The 27,501-nt window shown below is 39.8% G+C and overlaps 1 protein-coding gene across 1 annotated transcript; it reads right to left on the bottom strand.

The window, feature by feature from the left end:
• Positions 1-1,583: 1,583 nt before the first annotated feature.
• On the bottom strand, positions 1,584-27,354 carry amn1 (antagonist of mitotic exit network 1 homolog (S. cerevisiae)). The gene is made up of 5 exons (XM_030730528.1): positions 27,304-27,354; positions 21,602-21,894; positions 5,062-9,269; positions 3,591-3,647; positions 1,584-3,484 (listed from the first exon to the last, which is right to left on the bottom strand). The coding sequence occupies exons 3-5, from the start codon at positions 9,230-9,232 to the stop codon at positions 3,369-3,371; spliced, it is 4,344 nt and encodes a 1,447-aa protein (XP_030586388.1). The 5' UTR covers positions 9,233-9,269; positions 21,602-21,894; positions 27,304-27,354; the 3' UTR covers positions 1,584-3,368.
• Positions 27,355-27,501: the final 147 nt, after the last annotated feature.

Below are 27,501 nucleotides of genomic sequence, written 5' to 3'. Positions count from 1 at the left end.
CTCCAATGCAGGCTGTTTATTAGACATACTGGCTACACAAAACACAGACAAAAACCAAAACACAGACACTAACAGACTTAAGACAAAGAGGGAGAGAGAAGAAAGAACCAGAGAAAAGGAAAGAGAGAAACAAAGAGACAGAGAAAGATGCAGAGACAGGAAGAGAAGAGGAAGAATAAAGTAAGACCCAGACAAAGAGCAGGCGCATCATTTTATAATCTTAAGATGAGAATGTGAATGGTTGTCTGTCTTTCTGTGTTAGCCCTGCGACAGGTCACCAAGCTGGCTCTACTAACCAGTTCCTTTTTACACAAACTCAACGACACAGTTCACTGGAGCACTTCATAGTTTACAGCAGTTTGTCAAGATGAGGGATTTTTTCCAACTAAAACTACTGCTCTAAAACACTCCTTAGGAAGTCTTTTAAGACTTCTATTTAAAAAAAAACAAAAAAAAACTCATTTGGACAGTTTTTATCTAATTAGAATTTATACCCACACTAATTCATATTACACAAACACAGGTGGGTCTACAAAACCAAATTTCAAAGGCACATAGTCCTAAAGCAACCTGAATTATATGATAAAGGTGATACAGTGTCACATGAACACAAAGTTGTGTATTAGATAAAACTGAGGCCCTAAACACAAAATGAGAGTGAGTATGACAAGCCTCAAAACTATCATTCTAATCTAAGCACAGATTATATTTGGCCATTTGACCAAGTGCCTTGAAAAAATTACAGACACAGAAATTTGTGTGTTCCCCTGAATCACCTGTGTGTATGTGGTGATATTCAATTGCTGTCAAACCTGCAAACCTCCTGTCTCCTATCATTTTATGAATATGTTGAATGCTATGTTTAAAATATCTATTAATTTAATTCCCACAATAACTGACAGAACACCAACAAGTCCAACATCATCAAATAAATCCAGTGGCTGCCCTGTACCCACTGGCTGAACTGAATAAATATGCAACAAATTATTGATTTTGGTTAAAAGAAAAAAATCAAAAGTTATTAATACACGTGTAACATGTCTGATATGATCAAAATATATCACTGTTAAAAATTTAGTAAGTTTAGATTTTTGAGGTCAAGAACACCCTGCAAGGGTCAGCATGGCTAAATCAGTTTTAAACAATATGCTGTTTGGAAATATGGACATCATGCAGTACCCAGTACCCCTCTGCATGTTTGATTATAAAGTTTCATCCACAATTTACCATGTGATTCAAATTTCATGGAAGCTAGTTTCTGTATGAAAATAATTTATAACGCAGGAACCCTTTAAAAAAAAAACAAAAAAACAGGCAGTATTTGAAACACGTTCAGCCCTCAACATGTCTGTGATTCTTTTTTTGTTAATATTGATAATACTGAGTGAAGTGGTATTATAAACCACTATATTGGATATGTATTTTTTTCCTACTTTTATATTTTTTGAGGGCAAAAAAGGGATTTAAGCCAATTTAAACAAAATATTTGATACAAATTAGTCTAAAGGTTTATGCATGTTATATAATTTTAGATTTTTTTTTATATTTGTTTCGTATTTAAGATGAACAATGAGAGGCAAAGCTGAACCAGTAAAAATTTATTTCTATGAACTACAATACAAATAAACAGAAAACAGAATACTGTGAAGGCTGATGAGAGCTGGCAACAAAAGCAAAACAGAAATATTCAGAAAGTTTAAACAGATGGCGAAAGCATCATCTGCTAGTTTGATGGAACTTTAACAGGGAAGAACAGTTTCTCAACCAGCAACATCTCATCACTGAATGGAAGTTTACCAGGTGGTGTTACAGAAATGAATCTGAAAGTAAGAGGCTGTGACTCTCACAATGAAACTTTAGATTATTGTGTCATTTCAGACAGATCTGTTAATGTGGCTTTAACAATTACAGACACTACAATTGCATGAGTGCAGTGTTTGTAGTCCTGGATTAAGAACTGGGGAGTCAAGAATCAGTCTTGTCATACATACAAAAGTCCCCTTAGGAGAGTTCTGACAAGCCCATAAATTATTACTGTTTGAACAGCAATGTCGTTAGTTGTTTTTAGCATTCTGAAGTGGTGCAGGGCCACATCTGGTGCTGATAAGAATTGACAGCTAGGGCCAATTCCAGAAAACAGGTTTAAAAAAAAACAAACAAAAAAAAAAAAAAAAACACAAGCTTTAATCCTGGGATGGGAAACTCCGAGGCTCCATTGAAGGAGAAGATTTAAAAAAAAAAAAGCAACACAGTAAAAGCAGCAGTGAAGAAATGATTACCAAGGAAGGAAACAGCTGCCCAAGGTCAATGCTAAGGGTTTGAATGCAGTAGTCTATTCATTTAATATTTATCTTCAATTTGTTTTAATATTCCAGGTAATAAAGTGATTGAATACTATTGAATGATATGGTTACAGAGTATCGAAGCAGCTGAACATGAAATAAAACCACTGAAGTAAAAGTCACTCAGTGACTATGTTTAAATTTGTAGCCTCAAACTGCTTTAGGGTAAGCTGTGCTTTAGGTTTGCAGTTTCTGAAAAGGCTACATCTGCTCATGCTTCAATAAAATCAGAAAGACTTGCATAAACCCTTTTGATTTGGTATTAATAACAATACAACAGCTTAGTTACAAGACAGTTGAATGTATTGAGATAACAGATGAGCAAAGAGGACAGCTGCAAGGAATGAAATTAACCAACAGTTACCACTTCAGTGTCCTCTCATTTTTGGAGTTTGTTTTAGATTAACAATCATTTTGCCAGGAGGCAGGCTGTTTTCCTCTAATGCTCTTTAAACACAATTTTCAACTTATATCAATCTATGTATGAACTAATAAAAGGTATTTAAAACATATGTAAAAAAAAAGAGATAATTTATTGGTTAAAAAAAAGTTTAAATGCAAATACTGCAAGTGTAGAAAAACCAAGTAAAAATACAAAGTGTAAACGTTACATGTGGAGGGTTTCTTTGTATAAAATGTTTTGAAAAAACCCTTTTAGATATGTACAGCTTTAGTTCTTTTGAACATGTTGGCTTACTGACTGAATGAACACAAGTCTGCATGCAGGCGCACGTGTGTGCGTGCGCGCGCACTACACTTTAACAGACTTGTAAAGTCCACTGAGTCACAGTTCACATGTCTCAAAAGGGCAGTCAGTAACTATACGTGATGCATGACTGCAGCATTTTTTACAAGCATGTAAACAACCACAAACAGCTGTTTCCAAAAACTGGCACAGCCTCCTAATGTATTGCTTATATATACACACAGTACAAACAGACAAAAGGCATAGTTTTAGTAGCAATCTTTGTAGTAGATGTTTCAAATGAAAAAAATTCCCTGAGGAGAAAAGAAAAATCTGTCACATTATTTATCCTTTGATGAACGCTCCTTGTATTTCTTCTGATATTCGTGGAAGAGGCCGAAGGTCTTAGGAATGCGTAGAGGGCTATAATTCTTCTTAGGACTCGGACACCATATACCTATGATGTAGTTTATTAAAAACCATTAGACACAAAACAGCCTAAATATTAACATTTTTAAAGAGACAGAATAAGAACTGATCCCTGTGTCACTTGTATTTGTTACCTTTTGGCATTGTGACATCTGTCTTGAGGTTCTGGTCCTTTTCTTTAAAATCTGGATCTGTAAAGAGGGCAGACTCTCTTAAAAAGGGATGTTCAAAAATTCCTTAAACAAAATTGTTCCATAATTTTTTTTCAGTCACTTTATTTATGATAGAGAGAAATTTTCTATTTTTACATATTTAAATGTGCATGATTCACAGGTCCATTCTTCTAGATAATGCACCCTCTGTGGGAAATAAAGACTTTTGTACAGGGAGAGAGTGTTTTGATTGCTTATGTGAACATACAATGTAAAGCAGTTAAGACTCAGCTGAGAAACAAAAATAAAAATAGTGTACCATTCCAACAGGTAGCAGCAATCCAAAAGATTATGAAACAACAATGATGGCACATAATACAGAACAGTGAGCATGCTAATGCTTATCACCACTTTTATTTTGTTATTTTGAAATGAAAGTCCTTGAGACTTGAGACTAAATAAGAAATACCAGCAAGTCATATTCAAAATGCTCAAAATACAGACCACTCTGTCTCAGAACTGATTCAATTTTATTCACGTAGCACCAAATCACAACTGTCACCGCAAGGGTACTGCAAAATTATTGGGCCTCCTCGTGGGTCCAGTGAACTTTGCAACACTTTATCTCTGCACTCAGCTTTCTGAAGAGGAAGGGCAGCTAAGCAAAATGATTCTAGCAGAAACTGACCATGAGATGAACAAAATCCTATGCATTCTCAGCCAATCAGAAATACTTGGTGAGTCCCACCCCAGGAGGTTACTGGCCCTGCAGTGGAAATGCACCTAGTTTGCCCAAAGGTTTCTAGTCCCTGAGGGGAGTTACTGAGGCTCTGTTGTGTCAAAAAGCTTAAGTTGAAGACCACGTTTATTCACCAGGCTAAATTCTCAAACTATTGCCAATCTAAAGCATGCGAAATCCACTGGAGATGCAACTTCAAATTACAGATATAGTTTATTGAATGACAGTTTTAATAAACTCAAAGCGTAAACATAAGATGCAAAGACTCAGACACAACTGAAGAAGACACAGACAGACAGACACACAGACACACACACACACACACACAACCCTCCAGGGTTCTCACTTTTATAATAGGGAGTGGTCCACTAATCCCACCCTTTCTGTATAATTCCACTGATGAGCTCATCCTTTGCCATTGTTCAGCTAAGAAAACTGGTACTTTCCAGTTTGCTTATTTACCACCGTTAACGGGTCACTTTGACCTGTAAGACTCCAGTATCTCACTCCCCTGCCAAATCATCTCCCATCAGAGGAGGCTGAGTACTATGCATTTTCACCATGTTCAAAGCCAAGAATGTGGCATGAAGGAAAACTTAGATGCCCCACACATAATATATTAACAGAGTGCACATAATATTTGGCTTTATGTAGATACTCAGCAGGAAATGCCAGAATAACTGTAGTACTACCCTAATATCTCCCAATATTTACCTGAAACAGGATCGGTGAATTCCTTTCTCCCACTGGCTCCATCTTTGAAGTTGAAGTTACTGGGCAGAACACTGAATTTTAAAACACCGTTCTCCTGTCCAAGCCTCTTAATGTGGGACCTCTCCATCTTCAGACTCTGGGAGCGTTTGGATTTTCCATCAAAGACTTTCATTTTAGATGAAACTGACAGCTTATCATTCTTGAGCCTTGGTCCAGGTATAGAGTCAGAACGGCATTTAAGCCTTTTCAGTTTGTTTCTGTACATAGCCTTAGTTGGTTGAAAACTTCTCCACCATTTTTCGTGAATCTGTTGTTTGACAGAATAACTCCCTGTGTAGACAGCTTCACAGGATTTGCTACTCGAAGTGTTGAGATTCACTGTAAGAACTTCTGGAGGCCTCCGTGCTGCATTAGACACTTCCTTTAGAGATGGTGAATGGGTCTGTTTACTGTCAGATAAAGCATGCCTGTCTTGTTGAGCTGAGCCAAACAGCACTAGTTCAACAGTTCTTTTTGAACGGTCACCAACAAGCTCTTTGTCACATTTTGAAACACCATCAAGGGCATGCTGTAAATTCAGATCAACGGAGGAATTGTATTTCTTCGATTCCTTTTGGGGTGGACCTAATTCATCATGACATTCGAGTGGCTCGTGTTTTCTTTTAGTTTTTTTATGTTCAACACATTGGCTGAAAGATGCCTTAAAGTCACTCTTAGCAGTTTGTCCTTTGGTTTCCAAAGAGGAGGCTGCCACATCTGGAGCTTCTTCACAGCTCCTGAAAGGATCCAATACCTGGATGACAATTTCACTCTCAGCACTACTGAATTTCTCAGTTTCAGCTTTGTCACTGACTGAAGCGCCCGACTGCTTAGTTTCTGTAGACTTCAGTTGTTCTTGTCCACACTCATCTTCACATTCAGATGTCTTTATGGCAAGATATGTCGCCTGGCTAAGAATTTCATTTTTGCTGTTGGAGAGAGCTTCATCATCACTTATGAATATAATGTCTGAATGGCTACTATCGGCTTTTTGGGAAGTGTTCTGGGGGTTTTGTTTAGAAGACTCAGGTTGGTCATCTTTGGTTAAGTCAATCATTTGACTGGGAGTGCTACAAAGCTCAGAACCACTAAATACCAAAATTTGATTGCCAATGTCCTCTTTGCCCTGTACTAGATCCTCTCCTTCCATTGCAGGGTAAAACTTGCTGCCAGGAATAATCTCAAACTGGTTATTGTGCTTTAGCTCAACAGTCTCACCATTATCAAGGATCTTACTGGTGCTGTCTTCATAATTTTGCTCTTCCTGGTCCTGGCATTTACACAGAGAATGTGTGCTTGATCCTGAAACCATTTCCACCAGCTTGGCAAGACAGCAAATCTCTTTAGTCAGACCGATTTCCCCTGTCTCTTCTTTTGATTCACTTGATGTGGTCTCAGTATCATCAGGTGTCTCACTCTCCATGGAACTACTCCTGATCATCTCTGCCTGACTATCTGTATCCATACTTTGTGGCATCTCATCTGGTTGTTGCTCATAGAAATGTTTGGCCTCTTCTGGAGGCAAAACTTGGATTTTCAATAATAGACATGGGTCACTGGCATCATCGGTCTTATTAGGGGAAGCATTTTGACTTGAGGGGGCTTCAAGTGTGGTGGCTTCTTTTTCTTCACCTGAGTTCACAGGTTCAAAATGTATTGGTGGCAAGACCTTGGTTGGCACCTTGCTTACAAATGCAGGAATACTGTTGTTGGTGTTCACCTGATCTTTCTGGCTTTCTGTCTGGATTTCTTTCTGGCTACTCTCAAGCATGGGAATGTGATAGTTCAAAGTCCACGGGAAGCCAAATTCTTTGTCTATTTCATCTAACTGCTTACTGACATTTAACCATGATGATTTGTAAGGCAATTCTGAAAAGACTTCATCATCTTTGAGGACATGGTAATTTTTCATTTGCTCCTCAAAATTGCCATTTACCTGCCACAGTACAACAGAGCCTTTTTTAAAATAACTTTGGCAGAAGTTCTTAACGTCTGCAAATAAATCCTTGAGCAAACCTGATGTGCGTGAAGTGTGTAATGTTTTGAGTTTGCCATCCCAAAACAAGTCTAATATATTTTTTGTAGGGTTACACTCTTTCAAATCATCAGGCTCTTTCTGGGCTTTTTCGGTATATCTTATTAAATTTATTAGTGCCTCTGCAGTCCACGGGGTTGTTGGGAGTGAGGAAAGGTCAGACCCCTGTGATGTTGAAAGTGTTTCCATCCTACTTTGGTCTTTAGGACAGTTTTGGCTTACTGGTACTGCAGATGGTACTGAGTTTTGCACTTGCACAACATTAACATCACATTCAGGTTGTTTCCTTGTGTTTTGGGTCCCTGAATCTAAAGTTTGCGAAGAGGCTTCACAGTCCTTCAAATATGTAGCCTCTCTGTTGATTGCTGTAGCCTGTGAAATAAATATTTTCTCAGGGTTGTTTAACGAGTCACCTGATATGGAATCACAAGAAGCATGACTATTGGGAATGTGACTTTCCAGTGATGGCAGTGGTTGTACAACAGCAACAGCTTTGGTGCCTGTGTGTCCAGGTGATGAAAGAACAGAGCTATTGTTTTGCTGGATTGATGGCATCTCAAAACCACCTGCTACAGATGATTGAGTCTCGTTTCCCTGTGGTGAAATGTTCTCAGTCAATGGCATCGGCAGAGATGAGTCACTCAACAATCCAATTCGGCTATACTTTTTGTTAGGAAGAAATGCATCATTTGACTTATTTATGCCACTTCCATTTCCTGCAGTTGAGGCATGAATAATATTTGGTACAGAGTTTTGCTGAAGGGGTGGCCTTACACTGTGCTGTGTTACTGACCTTACACTCTGAGTGGTTTTAGGCAAAGACTGCCCAGACTGGCATTGCAAGAACTGGATGGCATTCAAGTTATTACAATTTTTAGAGACAACCGAAGTCCCAGGCTGCATATTACATTGATAAGGCAAGGTCTTTGTGGTGGTTCTGACAGACTGCTGCTTTCTGTAATTTGAACTACTGTACGGAGGAGGAGGGGGACAACCATCAGAGCCAGGAGTGTTTGAATTACATAAACTACTTGCACTTAACATGTGCCTGGGCACGTGCTGTTGTGTAAAAGGACTTCTGGGAAGCTCTCTTTTTTTTGCCAAGAGGAGAACAGTTTCATGCTCTTTATGTGAATTTGAGTGACTTGAGTTGACGACCTTGATCCCACTATTGTGGGTTAAGGATTGCTGAACTGGGTATTGCTGAGTTTTCTGGCTTGTGCTGGAAAGGTAAGAATTCTGTGCATTTGACGGTGTGTGTGTGGCGACGTTTTTGTTTCCTAAAGGCTGAGAGGTCACCGTATAATAACTCGGTAAGTTGACAGAGAATCCATGCTGAGTGTCCTTTTGTCCATGAACCTGACTACTGACAACCTGCACAGAGTATACAGAGTGTTCAGAGGCAGATACTGTGCTGGTGCATAAAGCCTGTTCAGGTGCAAGTGATGTAGCTGTTGTAGAGTATGCGGAAATAGGTTTTGTCAAGGCTCCAATAACATTTTGCTGCATGCCCGTCTGAACCCTAACATTTTGGAAATCCGTCACAGTTCTACCATCTTGTGTCCCCATTGTTTGTTTCTCATTAACTGCCACGGGCCATTTCCAATTTGCTGACATGTCTTTCTGGAGATATGTAGCATTTGAGTTGATCTGGTTCGGTAGACTCTGGGTTGATGAATTCTGATGAAAGTCTTGCAGAGCGGGAACTTGAAATCCCGAGGCTGGCAAACATGGGTTTCCACTCTGTGAATTAGCTGATGAATTCTGAAGACTGTTGAGTAACAACCTGAAATAATAGTCATTACTATCGCCTCCACCAGTCTGAGAAGAAGCCCCCTGATAAGTGCCTGCGGAAGTCTGCAAATTTGACACTTGTCTGTTAGAATAAGCTCCATTATGCAAAGGGAAATGTCCACCATGTGCATTTTGGACTCCTACATTTCTTGCTGCATAGTGAAATGTGTTATTTCCAGTCCAAGATTGGCAATTTGTCATTGGCTCATGAAGACGAGGAGGACCAGCTTGTGAGGGTTGTGAGGCTGGTCTAATCTGTTGGTGTTGTCCATTTGTCAGGCCGCAGGATTGCATTTTCATCATCCGTTAAGCCTTGTAGTAGGTTCAAATGGTAATGCTCCTGAAAAGGGGAAATGAAAATATGTTTATTAACATGTGTAAAACATTTTAAATTACAAAACTGAACATGTCTATTTTCTTTTGAATAGGTTTAAGGTGACTTGCATCTTAAACATAAACATTCAGCTAATATTTGTTAGGGATGCGCCGATCCGATATTCAGTATCGGTATCGGTCTGATACTGGCCTAAATTACTGGATCGGATATCGGAAAGAAATAAAAAAAGGTAAACCGATACATTAAATAACGTTTCGCTCACATTAACTGCATTACAGGGCTCAGTTGTCTTCTTCTTCTTGTGGGTTTGTGGTTGACCAAACCAGCTTAGAGCTGCATTACCGCCACCTACTGGAATTGAGTGGGGGAATCAGGAGTTAGAAAACTACCCCCTCAGATCCTCCGTCGCTGTGACGGATTCCCTTTGACACTGTGTGATCATCGCTGACATGTTTTTCCGCCTCCACCGCTCTCTGCCTTGTTTGTGTGTTGTGCTCGCTGTGCTGAGAATCAGCTGTTATTTTTTTCTCTACCTCAGCTCCCGGACATACTGCTAGCGAGCGCAGCTATTAGCACTAGTGACCGTCCGGTACCGGAAGAACCCCTTCCCCATCAAAATATTTTTGATACTTTAATCCAGGCCTATTCAATTACTTTTCTTCTGGGCCAGATTTGAAAATTTTGAGATGCCACTGGGCCGAAGACCCCTACTTACATTATTTCTTGAGACTTAACTCTAAATATGTTACCAATTGAACTAAATCATAAAAATAAATAAAAGAATTCACAATAAAGGCTTTATACTGCATCATTTATTGATGAGCAAAATAATTCAAGTGCATTGCAAATTTTAACATTTGGCCCAAACCTTGACTAGAATATTTTTAACAAGGCAAATTTCACCACACATATGTTTAATTAAAAAACAAAACAATGTAATAATACAACCTTTTGCAACAGTAAAGTCTTCTATAACATTTTATATGTATTTGCAAAAGTGCATTTGTTGAACTAGAATGGCCAACTGAGGCAGTGCATTAAATATTTCAACAAAAGAAACTGCACCAAGTGAACATTTAATAACTGTAAAATTAAAGCGTCTTCTGCATATTCAAAGTAATGTTGACTTAATGCGTTCAGTCTTAGAGTGCAGTCTTTGGGGTAAAATAAACACATTTATCAGTCCAAGCAGGGTTAAAATGGCGATTTTCATTGTCAATTTTATGTTTTTGACCTGTCAGTGACATATTTTCGCGGTTGTCGTACTTGGAGAGAGTATTCTGGGCTGGCGTTGCTATGATACCGGAAGCAGTGCGTTCAAGTACAAGAGGAAGGGCGAAATATGATTCAATTAAATCACAGCAAATATGATTTAATTGCGTTTTTGCAGCTTACATTGGGTCAGTCGGGGGGTGGGCCAGTCAAAGGGAGTCCGCAGGCCGGATGTGGCCCCCGGGCCGCTAATTGAATAGCCCTGCTTTAATCCGTGATTTGTGAATAAATATAGACCTGCAGTAGAAACGTATTTAGGAGAATGCTTGTAAATATAAAGCATTACAAGATTGCGCTCACGCAGCCCCTAGTTTTTCCCGTGAACACTGATGACGCAACAGCAGCAGTCAGCTGATTTACGTGCAGTCTGTCTGCACAAGCGCAAAGAGGCGGAGCCAGCGCGCTCAGATGGAGCAGAAGGAAATGTTTTTCTAGTGTCCAAAAGAAGCCTTTTCGTCCCTGTAACCTCCATTAAACCTTTACTGGGAAACAGCTGGAGGTCCTTCATCAACCACCTGATCAGTAAGTGAAGAAAAGAGAACTTCACACAGGGAAAAACTGCAGTATGGAAGTTAAAATATGCAGATGAACTGTTAATATGAAAAAACAGTATATCTTATCCAGTTACTTGGGTAATCAATATAAATAGAATACACAATTGCTAAAATAATCGATAGTTGCAGCCCTAATGAAATTTGCAACATGCCATAAGCATCACCTTCTCACACAGAAGCAACAGGATTCAGGTGATAGTAGGGCTGCAACGATTCATCGATTAACTCGATTAAATCGATTCTAAAAATTTATCGACACAAATGTGTCGATGCTTCGTTTAAACTCTGCAGCGCTCAGCTGTCTCGGTGTAAGCGGCGCTCCTCACTAGCATTAGCAGCATTAGTGCTGACGTTATTTTGTGGGTTTATTGGGGGCTGGCAAACCAACATAGAACTGCATTACCGCCACCTACTGGACTGGAGTGTGAATCACTCACGTATACACAAGCACACATTCTAAAAAGCTCTCCGTCGCTGCGATGGATTTCATTTAACACAGAGTGGATCATCACTAGAGTTGCCACCTGTCTCGTAAAATACAGAACCCCGTATGTTACGGGACTCCGTGGAATACGGCTCTGTAACATGCGGGGTTCCGTACTTTACGGGACGGGTGGCAACTGTCGCTGACATGCATTTCCACGCCTCCACTGCTCTCTGTGTGTCTGTGTGTGTTGTGCTCGCTGAGAATTTCAGCTGCTATTTTTGTCTTTACTTCAGCTGTAGCTACCAGAAATGGTTTGCTAGCGAGCGCGGGCTATTAGCACTAGCGATGGTTCGGTACCGGAAGGCCCGCCCCCCAGGACCGGGAGGCTCCTTCAAAATATTTTTTATACTTTAATCCCTTATTAGTGACTAAATATAGACCTGCAGTAGAAACGTATTTTCGAGAATGCTTGTGAATACAAAGCATTACACCATTACTCACACATGCGCCATGGCTCCCGCAGCCACTAGTTTTTCAAAACACTCATAGCAGGCAGCGGTTTTAACTGCGCAAGCGCAAAGAGGCGAAGCTGTGACGGTGAGCTCAAGTAGTGAAAAAGGAAACATTTTTCCAGCGTCCAAAACAGCAGCTTTTTCTTTTAGTAACCACCATTAAATCTGTGAAACAGCTGGAGGTCCTTCATCAAGCACCTGATCAGCAAGTGTTAAGGTGAAGAAAAGAGAACTTTGTAGCTGCTCCATTCACCGCTGTTTGTTCACATGGCGAGAAACTGCATTACGGAAGTTAAAATATGCAGATAAACTGTTAATAAAAAAAAGTATTTCTTATCCGATTACTCGATTAATCGCTGGAATAATCGATAGAATACTCGATTACTAAAATAATCGTTTTATGCAGCCCTAGATGATAGTTGTTGTAAGTAAAGTTTATTTATATAGCGTTTTTCACAAATAGAAAAGCGCTGTACAATAATTAAAACACAATATCACCCCCTACCCCCAGAAAACACTATGTTAAAAACATAACATTACCATATTAAAAGAAAAAGAATAAAAATAAAGTCAGAAACCAGAAAGCCTGGTTAAACAGAAAAGTTTTCAACTATTTTTTAAATGATGCCACAGAGTCAGCTAAATGGAGCTGGAGTGGTAAACAGTTCCAGAGCTTTGGTGCCACTTCCTAAAAAGCTCTGCCCGCCCTGGTCCTTAGTCTTGTATGTGGGACAACTAAAAGACTTTGATTTTGTTGTGTGAGAGACTGTTGACTTCTTTTTTTATATATATTTTTAAATGCCTGGATCAATTTTAAATATCGGATTTATATCGGTATCGGCCGATATCCAAATGTAAAATGTTGGTATCGGTATCGGACATAAAAAAGTGGTATCGTGCCATCCCTAATATTTATGAAGACAACACACCTTTGAACATTCAGATTATATAAATATTACACTTCCAACCCTGACCATTTGGCCTTGGAACAGACAAGGTCTTAATCATAATACTGTATTTAGTGTATGTAAACTTCTGACCACAACTGTAACTGTTCCAAGAAATTACAGCCAGCAAGTTGCTGACATAGTTAACGTGCCAACCTCATTTAGCAGAGTACATCAGTAGTGAGAATGCATCTAACAAGAAGGCTTTACTGTAGGGCTGCATCGATTCATTGATGTAATCGATGACGTCGACTACAAAAATTAGTCGACATGGAATCATATTTTATAACCCATCCATCCTTTTTCTTCTGGTTATCATGTGATTTTGTAATTGCAATACACTACAGGTAGAAATGGGGCAGTATTGCCTCCGTTGTCTGCCAATAACAACAATACCAACGAAGAAGAACATAACATGAACAATATAGGGCTAGTGGAAGAGAGATGCGGGTGACGAAAATGAAGGAAAATAGAGACGGTCAAAGGTGTGGGAGCATTTCACAGACAACAAAAATAAAGCTGAATGCAGACTGTGCAAAGCAGAGTTTTCCGTCCATGGCAGCATCACTGCGTGAAACGAAAGCACGCTGTGCTTCAGTACAAATCCTGTGTGAGAAACATGCACATCACATGGTTGTGTGGATTCAACAAAGCATCGAAGCAAGGTATTTGCATTGATGATTTTTCATAATCAAGTTATTTGAGTTACTTGTTTAATTATTGCAGCCCTAGTTATTGTAGGGTCTTTACCTTACAATATAAAGTGCCTTGAGGTGACTGCTGTGATTTGGCACTATATAAATAAAATTTAATTGAATTGTATCAGCCAATATGAGCTTTTTGTCAAAGAGATATGAATGTGTTATCAGTTGATTGAGTCCTGATTTTAATTATTTATTTTTTGCTGACTCTATACCACCACCTTTTGACAGAACTCAGCAGAAAATAAAGATATGAAGCGCCAAACTGTAAGGCTGAAAACACTGTTTCTTTAAGGTTAAACTGCAGAAATACCTGTTCTTTTTACAAAAGACTCATTTTTAAATTTTTTAACCTATTTTACCATGGGAAATGTTTGAGAACCAATTCTCATTTACAGACATGACCTGGCCAAGAGGCTTCAATAGTCACTGTGAGTGTGTGTGTGCACGCACAAGTGTGTGTTAGTGCACTGAAGTTGAAACTTTTAATATGCGACGGGTTAGAAATAATACTTGGGCTGTCTAAACCTATTTTTTTCTTCCTTAGCAGACCTGTGCCACACTTTGAAATTCTTAATAAAATTTGGAGACTTGGTAGAATACCTGTTGATGTAAGCATCAACTAGAGCTGGTAATACTTAGTTAAAACTACTGCTGGTTTTGTTAAAATGTTTCAATTTCAGATCATGATCGGGTTTAAACACTATAGAAAATATGAATGAATAATGTAAGATTTGGACTTTTATTTTGGAAAATTAACAAACTGCTTGATTGTCTTAGATTATACATAGTAAGCACATGGCCATTTTCACATATGATCTCTGGGCAACACCAGTCAAGCAGGGCTGCAACTAAAGATTATCAATTATTTTATCGACTAGTCAACGATTATTTCAACCTTACCTCACCTGTTCAAGCCTGCCCACCTGTTAACATCACTTTATTGTCTCTTCTCACAATTAAAAATAATGACCCATAAAAATAGGAATTTGAAACTAATCAACTGTATTTTTAACATTAATGTGAACATCACAATAAATATCAAATAAACAGGGCGCCCAGGTAGCTTAGTGGTGAAGCCAGCAACCTCATATATATGCCATGTTGCGGTGTGGGCGGCATGGGCTCAAGTCCCGGCCTGTCACCAATTTGCCCGCGTGCCTTCCCCTGTATAAAAAATGGTCTCTGTCCAAAAGTTCAAATAAGACTTCAATTTAAATCAAAAATATTTTTCCGTGCAAAACAACTGAAAAGGAAGAAAATAGAGAGATGGAAACACCTGAAAAGTTTACAGACGATTCCGTTCATGAGGAGGCTTACTAGTCAGAATGAAAGCTAATAATAATGTGAGAAAAAAAAAAAAAAAGTAGCCAATGTAGCTGCTCTTATTGTCCTTCATTCGTTGGCTAACATAACTGAAATGGTGGGGCTTAGCAAACATCATCCGTGAGACCTTGTTTCCAACAGGTAAACTAACAGAAACATTACTGTATAAACATTAACAGGTATCTACGACACACTAACGTACCCATCCAGAGCTGACGTTACAGCTCCAGGGTGCAAGCGTTTTAACATGGAGCTAAAATATTTTTCTAGCATCCACAACAGCAGCACATGTTACTGCAATCTATTAAAACCTTTACTGTTATAAATCTAGTCAGAGGTCTTAATCAAATCAACCATTATGTACACACTGACTGCAGTAAAGCAGCAGAAGAAATATATGCAGATAAACCGCTGAATTAGTTTGACAAGGTATTTAACTTTGGCAGCTTGCTGGACGCTGACAGCAGCCATACGACTTTGGCAGTTCCACCTGTAGCATGCAGCGAGGAGTCTAGGGGGGGAGATGGGGTGACTCAACTAGATTAATTTCAAGGCTTGGATCCGGTCTATTCCTATATAGCTGGAGCTTACAAAGCTACACCCCCACCACCACCACTCTCTTTTTCTCATTCAATGTGTGAAACCAACAGTGAGGACAAGTGAGGTTGGCTTGAGGGGACAGACTCTGAGGCCCCATTTACACAAGAGCGTTTCCAGTTTTTGCGTTTTTGTTTTCAAAAAAGTAGCACACTCACAGGGAAACGTTTCAGAAATGATCTTCATTTACATGGAAACGCAAGATGTTGAAAAGGCTGCAGTTTCTATTGCCAGGCCACAAGCTGGAGGTGGGGATAAAGGAGCCACAACCATAGAGCGCATGTGTGAGTGCCCCCGTTTCCCAAAAAGAAAAAAAAAAAAAAAGAAGCTTTTTTTTGTCTGTTTACACAGAAACGGAGACCGGAGCATTTTGAAAATGCTCCACTCTGGAGCCCGTTTTCAAAAACTACCGTTTTCACTCCATTCTCGTGTAAACAGGAGGCTGAAACGCATCAAAACTTAGTCATTTTCAGATGAAAACGTTCTCGTGTAAATGAGGTCTGAGCTGCAGGACAGGTTCAAACACATGGCAAATGTTTGATACTCAGGCAACCTGTCACTCCCACACAGACATTGAGAACTACCCTTTCACATTACTGGACTACATCTCCACCACCATAAACAATGTACCCACCCAGAAACAAATTACCATTTACCCAAATCAGAAGGCCTGGAGGAACAAGGACCTCACCTGAATAACCAACTGCTCCAGTGCCTGTTCTTCCTGAGGACTCTGAAGAAAAACCACCTCTCTTCAGACATCCTCATGAACTTCTATCGCTGCACCATTGGGAGCGTCCTAACCAGCTGTGTTACTGTCTGGTATGGGAACTGTTCTGTCTCAGATCGGAAAGCGCTGGAGAAGGTGGTGAAAACAGCTGAGGGCATCGCCAGAGCCTCACTTCCCCCAATCAATGACATCTACAAGAAGCTTTGTTTCAGGAAAGCAACTAACATCACAAAACATTCCTCCCATCCAGCAAATAGACCTTTCACCCCCCTGCTCTCAGGAAGGCGCTACAGGAGCGCCAGACAAAAACTGCCAGGTTCAGGAAAAGCATTTTCCCCAAAGCTGTCTCCAAATTAAACTCATATTTAGTCATATTTTGTGGACAATAAACAAAATGAATGAATAAAAGAAAGTAGCCTACAGAGAACTTGGAGAGCTCTTCTTGTAAAAGCAAATATGTTTGGGACAATAATGCATTTGAATCATGATTTTGCAAAAACTGCCAGACATGACAAGCACTTCTGTAAAGATATTATTGCACTTCTGTACATATACTGCTCATGTTATCATATGCTCTTTTTCTTAAAATCACCACTCAAGTACTTCTGGTTAGATGCAATCTGCATTTCATTGCACTGTACTTGTGGCATATGCAAATTTACTCTAATCTAATCTTGCTGTCTGTCTATAGAGTTAAATTTGTCAGACTTCTGCATTTGGCAGTAGGAACTTCTTTTTTGCCCAAACAGAATTAATAGTTTTGACCTCTACTGCAACTTTGTGAGTTGCTGATTTTTGAATGATTATACAATTTGATTGATATTAAAGGTGCCAAAACCTTTAACGTTTCACAACAGACTCCTGCCTTACTACCACATACTTTAAATACAACTCGAGCGCTTGGGCCTCAGGAGCTGTGTGCTCAGCTCGTGCTGGAGGTGCCGGCCTGCCGGGGGGGGGGGGGGGCTGCTCATCGCCTCTGGCTCTCTGGATTCTTGCCCTTTGACCATGGGGGCTCCATCTGTGGTCTCCCTCCTTCCTCCTCTGGGGTGTGCACACGGTTGTCATCAGGATGTGTGGCCTCAGGTCTTCTGAGCTCCTGGGCTGTGGATGGCCTGGGTCCCCTGGGTCCCTATTTGCCTCTGGATCGCGGGGGGCATGGTTGCAGTTTCTTGCCCTCATTATTGAGTACATTGCATGACAGAGGCGCATACACACACATTACTGCAAACAATAAAATTGTGTGTGTGTGTGTGTGTGTGTGTGTGTGTGTGTGTGTGTATGGATGTGTGAGTGTGTGTATATCTACTTTTCTTCGATTTTTTTTCCCCCTTTCTTCCTTTTGCCCCCCCTTCTCTGGAATTTACTCTGGAATTCCATATGGTTTTTTCCGCTCCCTGAGGAGGGACATTAGATGTAAGGCCCCTTTCCTGAGTTAAGAGGCCCAGTGTCAGAGGCCTGCTTGTTCCCAAATATATCAGTTTCAGACAGACAAGAACCATATATAAATACCAAGGTTCTCTCATTCCTATAGGTGAAGTCACATGTAAGAGAAAACAGATGTTATGAACATAACATCTGTTTTCTGTTTCATTTGACTTCACCTATAGGACTGGCTGAACAGATGTTATGAACATAACATCTATGGTATATAAACTGACACTTTCTGTTCGTCAGGGAGAAGACGATTGTCGGTCTCTCCCGAGCACATCCGGGAGTGTCCGATACGACACAGCTCTTCCTTGTAATAAATCTATGCTACTCAAAAAGACTGTCGGTGGAGAATTTCTTCAATACATCTATACAGCATCACTATCAAGACACAACAGTTGTTGCTGTGTTTAGTCATGACCCGGTGTTTTACATGCGGCGCCAGCCAACAGAAACATAAAATGCTGGGACTTTTTTCCCCCTTCTGGGGTAAAGGTTCAAACACATTTCTCCCTCTATTTTTTTTTCTTCTTTGTGCAAACTTGGTGGGAGTAGCTGGAAATGCATGGAAGGGAATGACATAACACTAAGTCCTTAAGGCTTTCCTGACCAAGTTTGAGATGGTTCTGCTCAACCACCTTGGTACTTTGAGTACCTCAAAGTGCAAAACATGATATTTCCTGTTCCCATTAGGTGGCGCTACAACCAAATAATTTTCTATATAGATGTTTTCAGGGCGGACCCTTATTACATGTGAGAAGTTTGATCCTGATTGAATAATGTATGTGTGCAAGACAGCCAATCAAATTTCATGGCGAATGATCAAAATTCGCTGTGGTGCCACAACCACGCCCTGCAATGAAAACTCACCAGTTTCACAATTTATATTCATCTATGCCTGCAGTTTACACTCACAAAATATGAAGTTGATCCCATTAAAACCCTAGCCTCAACACTGACGTTTACCAAAAGCCCACACACACAGACCAGTACCTACTCAGACTCCCACCACCCACTGAAATACAAACTTGGGTAAACACCACAAGGCAGAAGATATTCCCTCTAAGGCAGAAGGGAGAGAAAAGGAACCCACACATGTAGGAAACCTCTATACATGTGGTTCTACCAATGAGGCCTCCTAAGAAGGATAGGCGTAAGAGAATGCATGGCTAGATTTTGAGAGCTGGTGGTTGTTAACGTGTCAAAAAAAAAAAAAAAATGGCTTGTTACCAGGTGCGTGTCTGCAGTTGGAAGACTGCCCTGAGGTCTGGGGAGAGAGGCATAGAACCAGGCAGACTGCCAAAAGGTTCTGTATACTCTAGTGTCAAATTTCATAAAGAGAAATAAAAGCTTGTAGAATCAAAATAAAGCAGTAAACATATTTACCATATGTTTAAACTGTTAAAAAAAATAAATAAATAAAACATTTGCTTTTTCTTTTTTGTGCTTTGTTGACCTTGTACATCTAATAAATGGCTTGCAATAGCTCTTTTCATGTTCTGACTTTTGTGCCTAAGAGCAGTGGCGGTTCCTGATATGAATCTAGGGCGGCATGCCCCCACCCCCCCACCCCCGTGCATCTGATAAAATTAGATGCACACAATTGATAGAACACAAAGCACATTTCATTTATAATACTGTAAATATGGTCATTAATTCACAGTATTTGTGTGAACCTGAATCCCGATTAAAAAAATAACACAGATATGAATCTAGACAGTTCCAACAAATGTTGGTGGATGGCACAGTGTTGCCAGATTGGGCAGCTTGTGAACACATTGGGCTGGAAAATTATATAGCTATATCTGTATAATTATAAAATTATATAGATATATAATTTTCCAATAAAAACTTCCTAAAAACCTACCAAATAAGGTGAAAAGCAGCCAAAATTTCAACAACCCACCCAAAGCTGTGTATATTAACATGAGTTTCAGTGGAGGTTTTGTTGTGTTGGGCTGGCAACTATCAGTCAGATCTGGCAACCCTGGGGATGGGCAGCGCTAATAACCTATTCCGCTTCAGTGCGAATTAGGGAAAATGGAAAGGAAAAGGTCAAAGCCATCAGGTGTGCAGTTTAGAAAAAAGAGAAAAGAAGAAAAGGAGAAACAAGCAAAAGATAAAGGTAAGCAGAAGCTGTGTAATTTTCAGTTTCTTCCATGTTTTGTCAAATAAAAATTTAAAAGAAAACTGAGTGTGCCTGTGATAGTTGGGGGGGGGAGGGACTTCTGCAAAAACCTGTCTGTCAGACCATGGCAGAAAGCTACATGCACCACACAGCAGGCAGAGGGCGCTCGTTACCCCCCAAGTGGAGTAGTGCGGTAGGCACTGCTGCGGTGATCACTATGGGGGGGGGGGGGGGGGGGGGGGGGGGGGGGGTGCCAGCGAAGTCGCTCACCCAGGGTGCCAGACAGGCTAGAACCACCACTGCCTAAGAGTTCTTTTCTTTTTAAGCCCTAAATTAGTAGAAAGAAAACCTGAAGAGTGATCTTATCAGCATGAGAGGTTCTGCTAGAGTACACCAGGAATTCACTAACAGGGTGAGCCTGGCAGACCCTTCTCAATTAACTGAAAAGCACCTATTTTTGATTAAATTAGCAAGTTTACAAAGTTAAAGAGTACAATTCACTGTTCAGCTCAAGTTCCTGACACAAAAATTGTGTTCCTGTATAACTTAATTGCTTTACATTATGTTTTGAAACAGATCAAAGGTTTAATTAGACTGTAATCACATAGTTAACTTTATCATTTATAGTGAATTAAGATAAACATTTTAAAATGTTATCAACACACTGCTTGCATGACTTGAGGGACCTGAGGATCCTCTTTTAAGCCATATATATATATATATATATATATATCAATCAATCAAACATCAATACTACTACTGCAAACACTATTCAATAATTAGGTATGGGATAGCAACATGGCTTTGGAAACCTTCCTGTGTCGTTGGAATCTAAGTTAACACGCCTAAGTTAAGCAACAATGAAAAGTGTTAGTCAGAAGGATCATTTTAGATTCAGTTTTTGGCCACAGGGAAGTGTGATCCATCCCACATCCTGTACTCAATAATACTTGTTGCCATCAGAACGGATACATAGAGTTCTGCAGTTCAACAGCTTGAACAGTTCATCACCTGTTTTGTCCCTCTCCCATTAGAATTTTAAACAGTGGCAAAATAGGATGAGACGCAATCGGTTATACAACAGCACAGTTCAAATCCAATTTCAGTGACAGATTTTGTTTTGTGTCGTTATGTCGTTAGTATTTAAATCTGTCTCTATCTGCTGTTGTTGTGTGCCCATACATGTGTAGGCCTGTCTAGCTTAGTAGAGTTCAAGTCAGATTGGCAGATATATATAGATAGATAGATATATACACACCATTTAAAAACATTTTAAAAAATACAAGAAAGCATGTTGTTCGAAGCATGTTGTTCGAAAAAACTTCAACTGCTAGCTAATCACGTATACAGATGCATGCATCTGTAGCGTTTTGCAGATTTCTGTTGCAATTAGAGAAGGATTTAAGGTCCTGAATGGCACATGCGTGCTTAACAAGTGGTCAAGGGAAAATGATATCTCGTTTTTTCTTTTGTTGTTTTCTTTCTCTTTCTTTCTAAAAAGGCTGCTCTTTGTGGTTTAAATGTTGCGGCGTAGTTCTTAAATGCAAGAATGAGTAACATCCGGTTCTGACAGTGATCAATAAGGATTTTAATATTATGAACCTTAATGTAGTCTACTATACGCTCACGCACAGCTTCTTCAATATGCGAAGGCTGCGCACCCTACCCAGTATTCTCTGTATTAACTACTTGACTAGTTGTTGAACTTACTCTTTCTCGAATTCCAGCTGACCTGCAGTGGTTTCAAACAACCCGAGTCTTCTTGGGCAAAATAGTTCCTCTTAGCGGCAGTAACGTCCTTCCATCCATATTACATCCAGTTTTAAGTAATATAAGGAACGGCAGGACGAGAAAAAGCCTTCTGCTCGTCTCAAAAGCGACTGACGCGATTTCTTCTACTCCACCACTTCTGTTGCAGCACAGCAGCGAGCTCTGCTCAGGCTGAGGAATGGTAGGCGTCACCGGAGCAGGCGGAGGAGGAGGACCTCGACAAAATCACCTCGCTAAAAAAAAAGGGGGGGGGGGACAAAAGTTTTAATCATAATGTGAACGTTTGATATGCGTGTAGTTTAAGACGCCTTGTTAAGTCCCATAATAGTTGTGGGAATTTATCACTTAATGCTTCAGCTAATTGGCAGGAAATGTAACAAAAAACTCATGCGTGAAATGCGTCACGAAACCTCTCCAACGGCGCCAGTGTAACCCTCATCCTATTTACAAATGGACTGCTTATTCTTGAGGTCTTGGGGACCCCACTAACTAAAGTTACTGTGAGAAGCAATAGCATTGTTTGTTATGTAATTAATATTTAGAGTAAACATTGTGTTTTATTTATATGATGAAACCAATCAAGGTCTTTTTCTAACTTGAATATATATTATAAATGAAACAATCACAAAATCAGCCAGCCCAGATATCTGATCTCACTTCCTTACCTCCTCCTCTTCCTAAGATATACCCAAAACACCTAGGGTGCACCCAGAAGGCATACTGGTCACATGCCTAAACGACCTCAGCGACCACAGCTAGCTACTTTGGATGTGGAGGCATATCAGCTCTACTTGGAGTCTCTCCCAAGTAACTGAACTTAACACTCTACCTCCTGCTTTAGACATGCTTAAGCAAAGATCATTTCTGTTTCTTTTTTCAGTCACTACCCAGAGCTCGTGACCATGGGTCACGGTCAAACATAGGTTGACCTGTAAATAGACAGCTTTGGGGTCAGCTCTCCTTTCACTACAAAAGACCAGTACAGTGTCCACATCATTGCACCAATCTGTCTATCAATCTCCTGCTCCACTCTTCCTTCATAGTTCAGTTGTACAGGTTCCAGAAATGAGGTTATTAAGGTTATTAAAGGTATTAACAAAGTCCAAATTCTACCCCCATCGCATGCAGAAAAACATAGTTTTTTAATCAAGCATAGCAGCTATCACAGTCAAAGTATACACCATATTCATGATGTAGCTTCTCTAATTGAGTTTCATAGTGAACTAGCATGTGCAACGTATGCTGTTTTAATTTTGTTATATTTCCCATATGAAGATCCAAGGTTGACATACGTAAATATTTCTTGTAACTTTGAAAGGGAAACTACTACAAGACCCTAAATATAAGACTACAGCTTCAGTGCTTAAGACAAAAAAAAAAAAAAGATGTAAATTCATCAATCAAATGTATGTTATTTACTTGGTTCATGTGCACTGGTGTAATTTCAGTGTGAGTCTCTGCTTCACGTCACTTTTACAAGTTGATTTTATCTCCTCTGTTGTTTCACACCGTGTCACAGGACACAGAAGGGGTGAGAAGAAGAGAGCAGCCTTTTAGTAGACAGTGACTCCTTAGCTGATTGATGGTGTAATAAAGTCTTCCCAACATCTTGCACTTAAAAAGCACTGACTCCAAACATCTGAAAGTCTGAATGCAGGGAATCTAGTTGTAATAACACTGTCAGCTCTCCTGCTGAGTAACAGCTGGACCCCATCATAAGGCAGACAGACCCAGACTTGATTATATAGGCAGAGGTGGTATAGCAATTATCACTAAATTGTTAACTTTTCATCTGTTAGGATTTATTTTTATCAACCAAAGTTATTATTCCTACTTCTGTTTATTTGCAGCTAAACTGCTTTCCACAATGTAATAAATGCATATTGTGTAGTAGAAAGGTTTGAGGCCTGTTTGAGTTGCTCTTATTTGTGTTCAGGGCCCTAGAAGCTCTGCTACCCCTCCCTAATAGTCTGCTGTCACCAGCAGGCCCTCTCAGACCATCCTCAGAGCATACTCATCTTCTGCCCTAGCCCCGTGATGAACCTGTTGCTCATTAAATTCATGCTAAGGGGTCTCAACTCATAAAACTGCCCGATTTTGGGTTTGTGTACAGGACACCAGTCATCCTGTTTGCCCATTTTTTGATTTATACTGGTTATAGGGATAAATCTGTCCAGTGGACCTAGCCGTAGGCTAACTTGCTTGTGTAGCACGGCCAAAAACTTTGGAAATGCAAATCAAGAAAGTATAAATCTGTCCATGCAACAGGTCCAGGGGCAAAATGGGCCTCATTTTCTCCCTCATATCTGGTCCTTTTCCCTCATATCTGGTCAAGCATATGTGTGAGGGGTTGTAAATCCTTCTCCAAGAGTGCCTTAGGATGGCCTCAAGGAGGAGGTGGCTGACAATTACTATGATGAATTTTTCTTACTGTCTTGTTGATGTATTGAAAATGCTCCGGGATGTTTATGCCCTTTCAGATAATGACAGTAGAATTAATGGCAGTTTCTAATGAAAGTTTGCAAAGTGCAGACTCAGCACAAATCGTAGACAAAGAAAGGGAAAGAGTATAAATACCACAGTTAGAAGAGGAGAGGAAAAAGAAGAGAAGATGTAGCGACTGTCTTTGTCCGGGTTGTCCGTTTTTCCAGCAACTACTAAGGCACAACCTCCCAGGAGGGCTTCTTGCTTTTACTTTTTGCTTTTTGTCCTTTGTTTTTTGTGTTTGTATATTTCTAAGTACTAGTAACTTTTTGCAACAGAGCTTGCTCATCGCCATGGATCATCTGGACAGTTTGATTTTATTTAGACTCATACTTAATCTCAGCGCGGGCTCTCCTCGGTCGGAGGGAGTGATGAGGAAGCCGGGGCATGATCAACAGGTTCTTTCTTCCTTTCTGTTTCTCTGTGTGTGTAACTCAGTCTTCATATGCTACTGTCTGTCTTTTTAACTATTTGTGTGCTACTAAGATGTCTAATAAACAGCCTGCATCAGAACCTGCTCAACCCTGTGATTTGTTGGTAACTATGGTTTTAATTGGGTTTTAATTTGCAGTCAAAAAGGAACGTGGAGACCCCTAAAATGTATCCTACACATCCTCAAAAATGATGATTAAAAAGAATTAAAGAGAAGGAGGAGTCATCACTTCCCAACAGCAGTCACTATTATGTGTATTATGTTATACTTTTAGGCATACATGCAATCCTGATTTGCTCATATAGAATTAAATCCCCACCTGGCCATTGTCCTAAGGCAGGGGTCGGCAACCCGTAATCCGGAAAGAGCCATTTAAACCTGGTTTACACGGAAAAGCCACAAATACTAGCGGAAGCCGGTAGCCGTTACCGCGAGTGACGCATATATTGAGAAACTAAAATAAATAAATAAAATGATTTTATTTTAATATTTCAAGATCACACTAATGTTCCAATTTAAAACTACAAAAAAAAACGAACTGAGAAAAATAAAATGCACTTCAACTGGATACTTATAATTTACTTCTGCGAGCCACACAGAGCCACACATTAAGCCTGGATGAACCGCATGCAGCTCCGGAGCCACAGGTTGTCGACCCCTGTCCTAAGGTATTTGTTTATTTGAGTTCATTGGTGGATACATTTGAGTTGAGTCTTATATTCTTATACAGATATCACATCATTTATATATCAGGACATAATAAAATAAATCACCTGGTCCATACTGGGTCTTAAAATTAGGTTAAAACAACCTCAGATAAAAAAACATTTAAAAAATTAACCACACCGTTTCTCCTTCCACAGAAATTAAGACAGCAAGTAGTTGGTTTTTAAGAAATATCAATATATCTTCATACACAACATAAGATAAGACAATATCACTTATATCTCTCCCTCACCGCTTCACTGTAAATCATGCTGGAACCGACAGCATGGCAGTGTTGCCAACTTAGCAACTTTGTCGCTAGATTTAGCGGCTTTTCAGACCCCGCTGGTGACTTTCATTTCCAAAAAGCGACTGGCGACAAACGTAGCGACTTTTCCCGCTGACATCAGAAAATTTTGGAGAGTTTTGGAAACCTAAAATCCTCCACTGTCACCATGTTTAGTGTACATACAACCTTTGTACTGCGTCCGTTTGTACGCTCTGGCATCGCCTGGACCCCCAAGAGTCCCTGGCCATACCACAACTAGATAGCAGAAGTTGATTTGTACCTTAATCAAATCAGTTTTATTAATTGATTATCAACAAGTGTGAAGCAAATGTTCTGACAGTTTGCTGGTCTGGAGCATACAAGTGTGTGCTAACACAATGTCAAGGAGGAAAACCACCAGGAAAGATCCTAAAGAAGCAATTGTTTCTTCCAGTCAATCTGTGAAGCGGTATAATGCCATTTCCAAACACTCTGAAGTCCATGATTCTATAGTGAGAAACATTACTCACGCGTAGGAAACATTCAGACAGATGCCCATTTTCCCAAGCATGCACAGCCAAGCAAAATTCATTCAGGCCAGACAGAACAAGCTCAGAGAAACTGCAAAAATAAAAATTAAATTAAATTAAAAGCTACATCTTAGATGCTCCTGGTCTCAGTATGTTAAATGTTCATGACAGTACAATTAGAAAAGTCTGATAAATATGGTTTGGAAGGTAGGAAAACTCCAAGGAAAAAGCCTCTTATCTCTAAAAACATGGCAGATAACTATATTGAATTTCTACAAATAAACAAAAGCAAAAAGTGTCCCTGGAGTGTTGAGCAAAAAGCACATTATTACTCTGAAGGGGTGTTTTTACCTAATGTTAGAACCTGGCCCAGATGATAATGTTTTTATGTATGTACAATATTAGAATTTTCACATATCCTCCTGCAAGGTTTCAGTGGGTGAAAGACATGTAAGCAGCAAGATGAATATTCAAAATTCATCATGGAGTAAGAATTCTAAACTATATGCAAAATGCTGTAAGACATTTGCATATAGTCTTTGAGGAGCAGTGTGAAACCTCTTGAAGGAAAATATTATTATTTCACTGTAATCAATGCTATAGAGAATAAGATTTGTAAAGCTGATGCAGGATCAAATGCTTATGTAGCTCATTGCAGGACTTGAACTGTTCTGACAAAGGAAAGAAGGTTAAGAGGCCTGCAGAGAACAGACAGAAAGAAAGTAGCTGCATGCATGCAGATTAGGTATAAGAAAATAAGTATAGAATCATTAGGCAAGAGCAAAGAGGAACAAAGAGAGAAAACAACTCCTTGTAAGGTAACTGTGGAGTTTAGCATCTTCCGAGGAACTTAACTATAAAGTAAACAACTCCAAATAAGGCAAGGTAAAGGAAGTATAAAGGATCAAGGAATAAGATAGAGGGGGTTATTCGGATCGGTGGGTGCGTTCGTTCGTTCGATCCGGCAGAGAGAGGGACAGATAGGGAGCGCTTAAACTCGAGTAAGAGAATATTGGTTTGCATTCTCATATGCTCGCTTATTCAATATATTTCTGCATTATCTTTGGGCTTCATGTAATATGTGTGGTGATTAATAAATGGTTAAGAACAAAAGTGAAAGCCTGACCTTTGACTTCTTTTATCAACCAATCCAGGGGGAACCGGAGGAAATGATCCCGATTTCCCAACACTCTTCTTTAGTGTTGTGGTCATTTCCACTTACCTCTATATTCAAATCAGTGAAACACACTGATCACCTTCTGTTGGTTTCGTGGCTCGACACTCCCATTATCTTTTTAGCAGGTGAAAAACAATCCCAGTGGAGCAAAGGTGCTTCTCAGCAGGAGAACCAAACTCCTTAAAAATCACTGGAGATGAGCAGGTTTCGTCACCAGGGTTTATTAGCAGACAGTGTTATACA

Source organism: Archocentrus centrarchus, chromosome 6, assembly GCF_007364275.1.
Source record: "Archocentrus centrarchus isolate MPI-CPG fArcCen1 chromosome 6, fArcCen1, whole genome shotgun sequence".
Classification (NCBI taxonomy): domain Eukaryota; kingdom Metazoa; phylum Chordata; class Actinopteri; order Cichliformes; family Cichlidae; genus Archocentrus; species Archocentrus centrarchus.
This window is presented reverse-complemented; position numbering and strand designations above follow the sequence as displayed.

Bases quoted from the DNA above. Each gene is read 5' to 3' on its own strand.
- amn1 (XM_030730528.1), bottom strand. From the start codon at position 9,232: ATGATGAAAATGCAATCCTGCGGCCTGACAAATGGACAACACCAACAG. The intron at 3,648-5,061 runs GTAAATATTGGG...CCCTCTTTACAG, and splicing joins ATTCACCGATCCTGTTTCAG to ATCCAGATTTTAAAGAAAAG. The intron at 3,485-3,590 runs GTAACAAATACA...ACTACATCATAG, and splicing joins AGATGTCACAATGCCAAAAG to GTATATGGTGTCCGAGTCCT.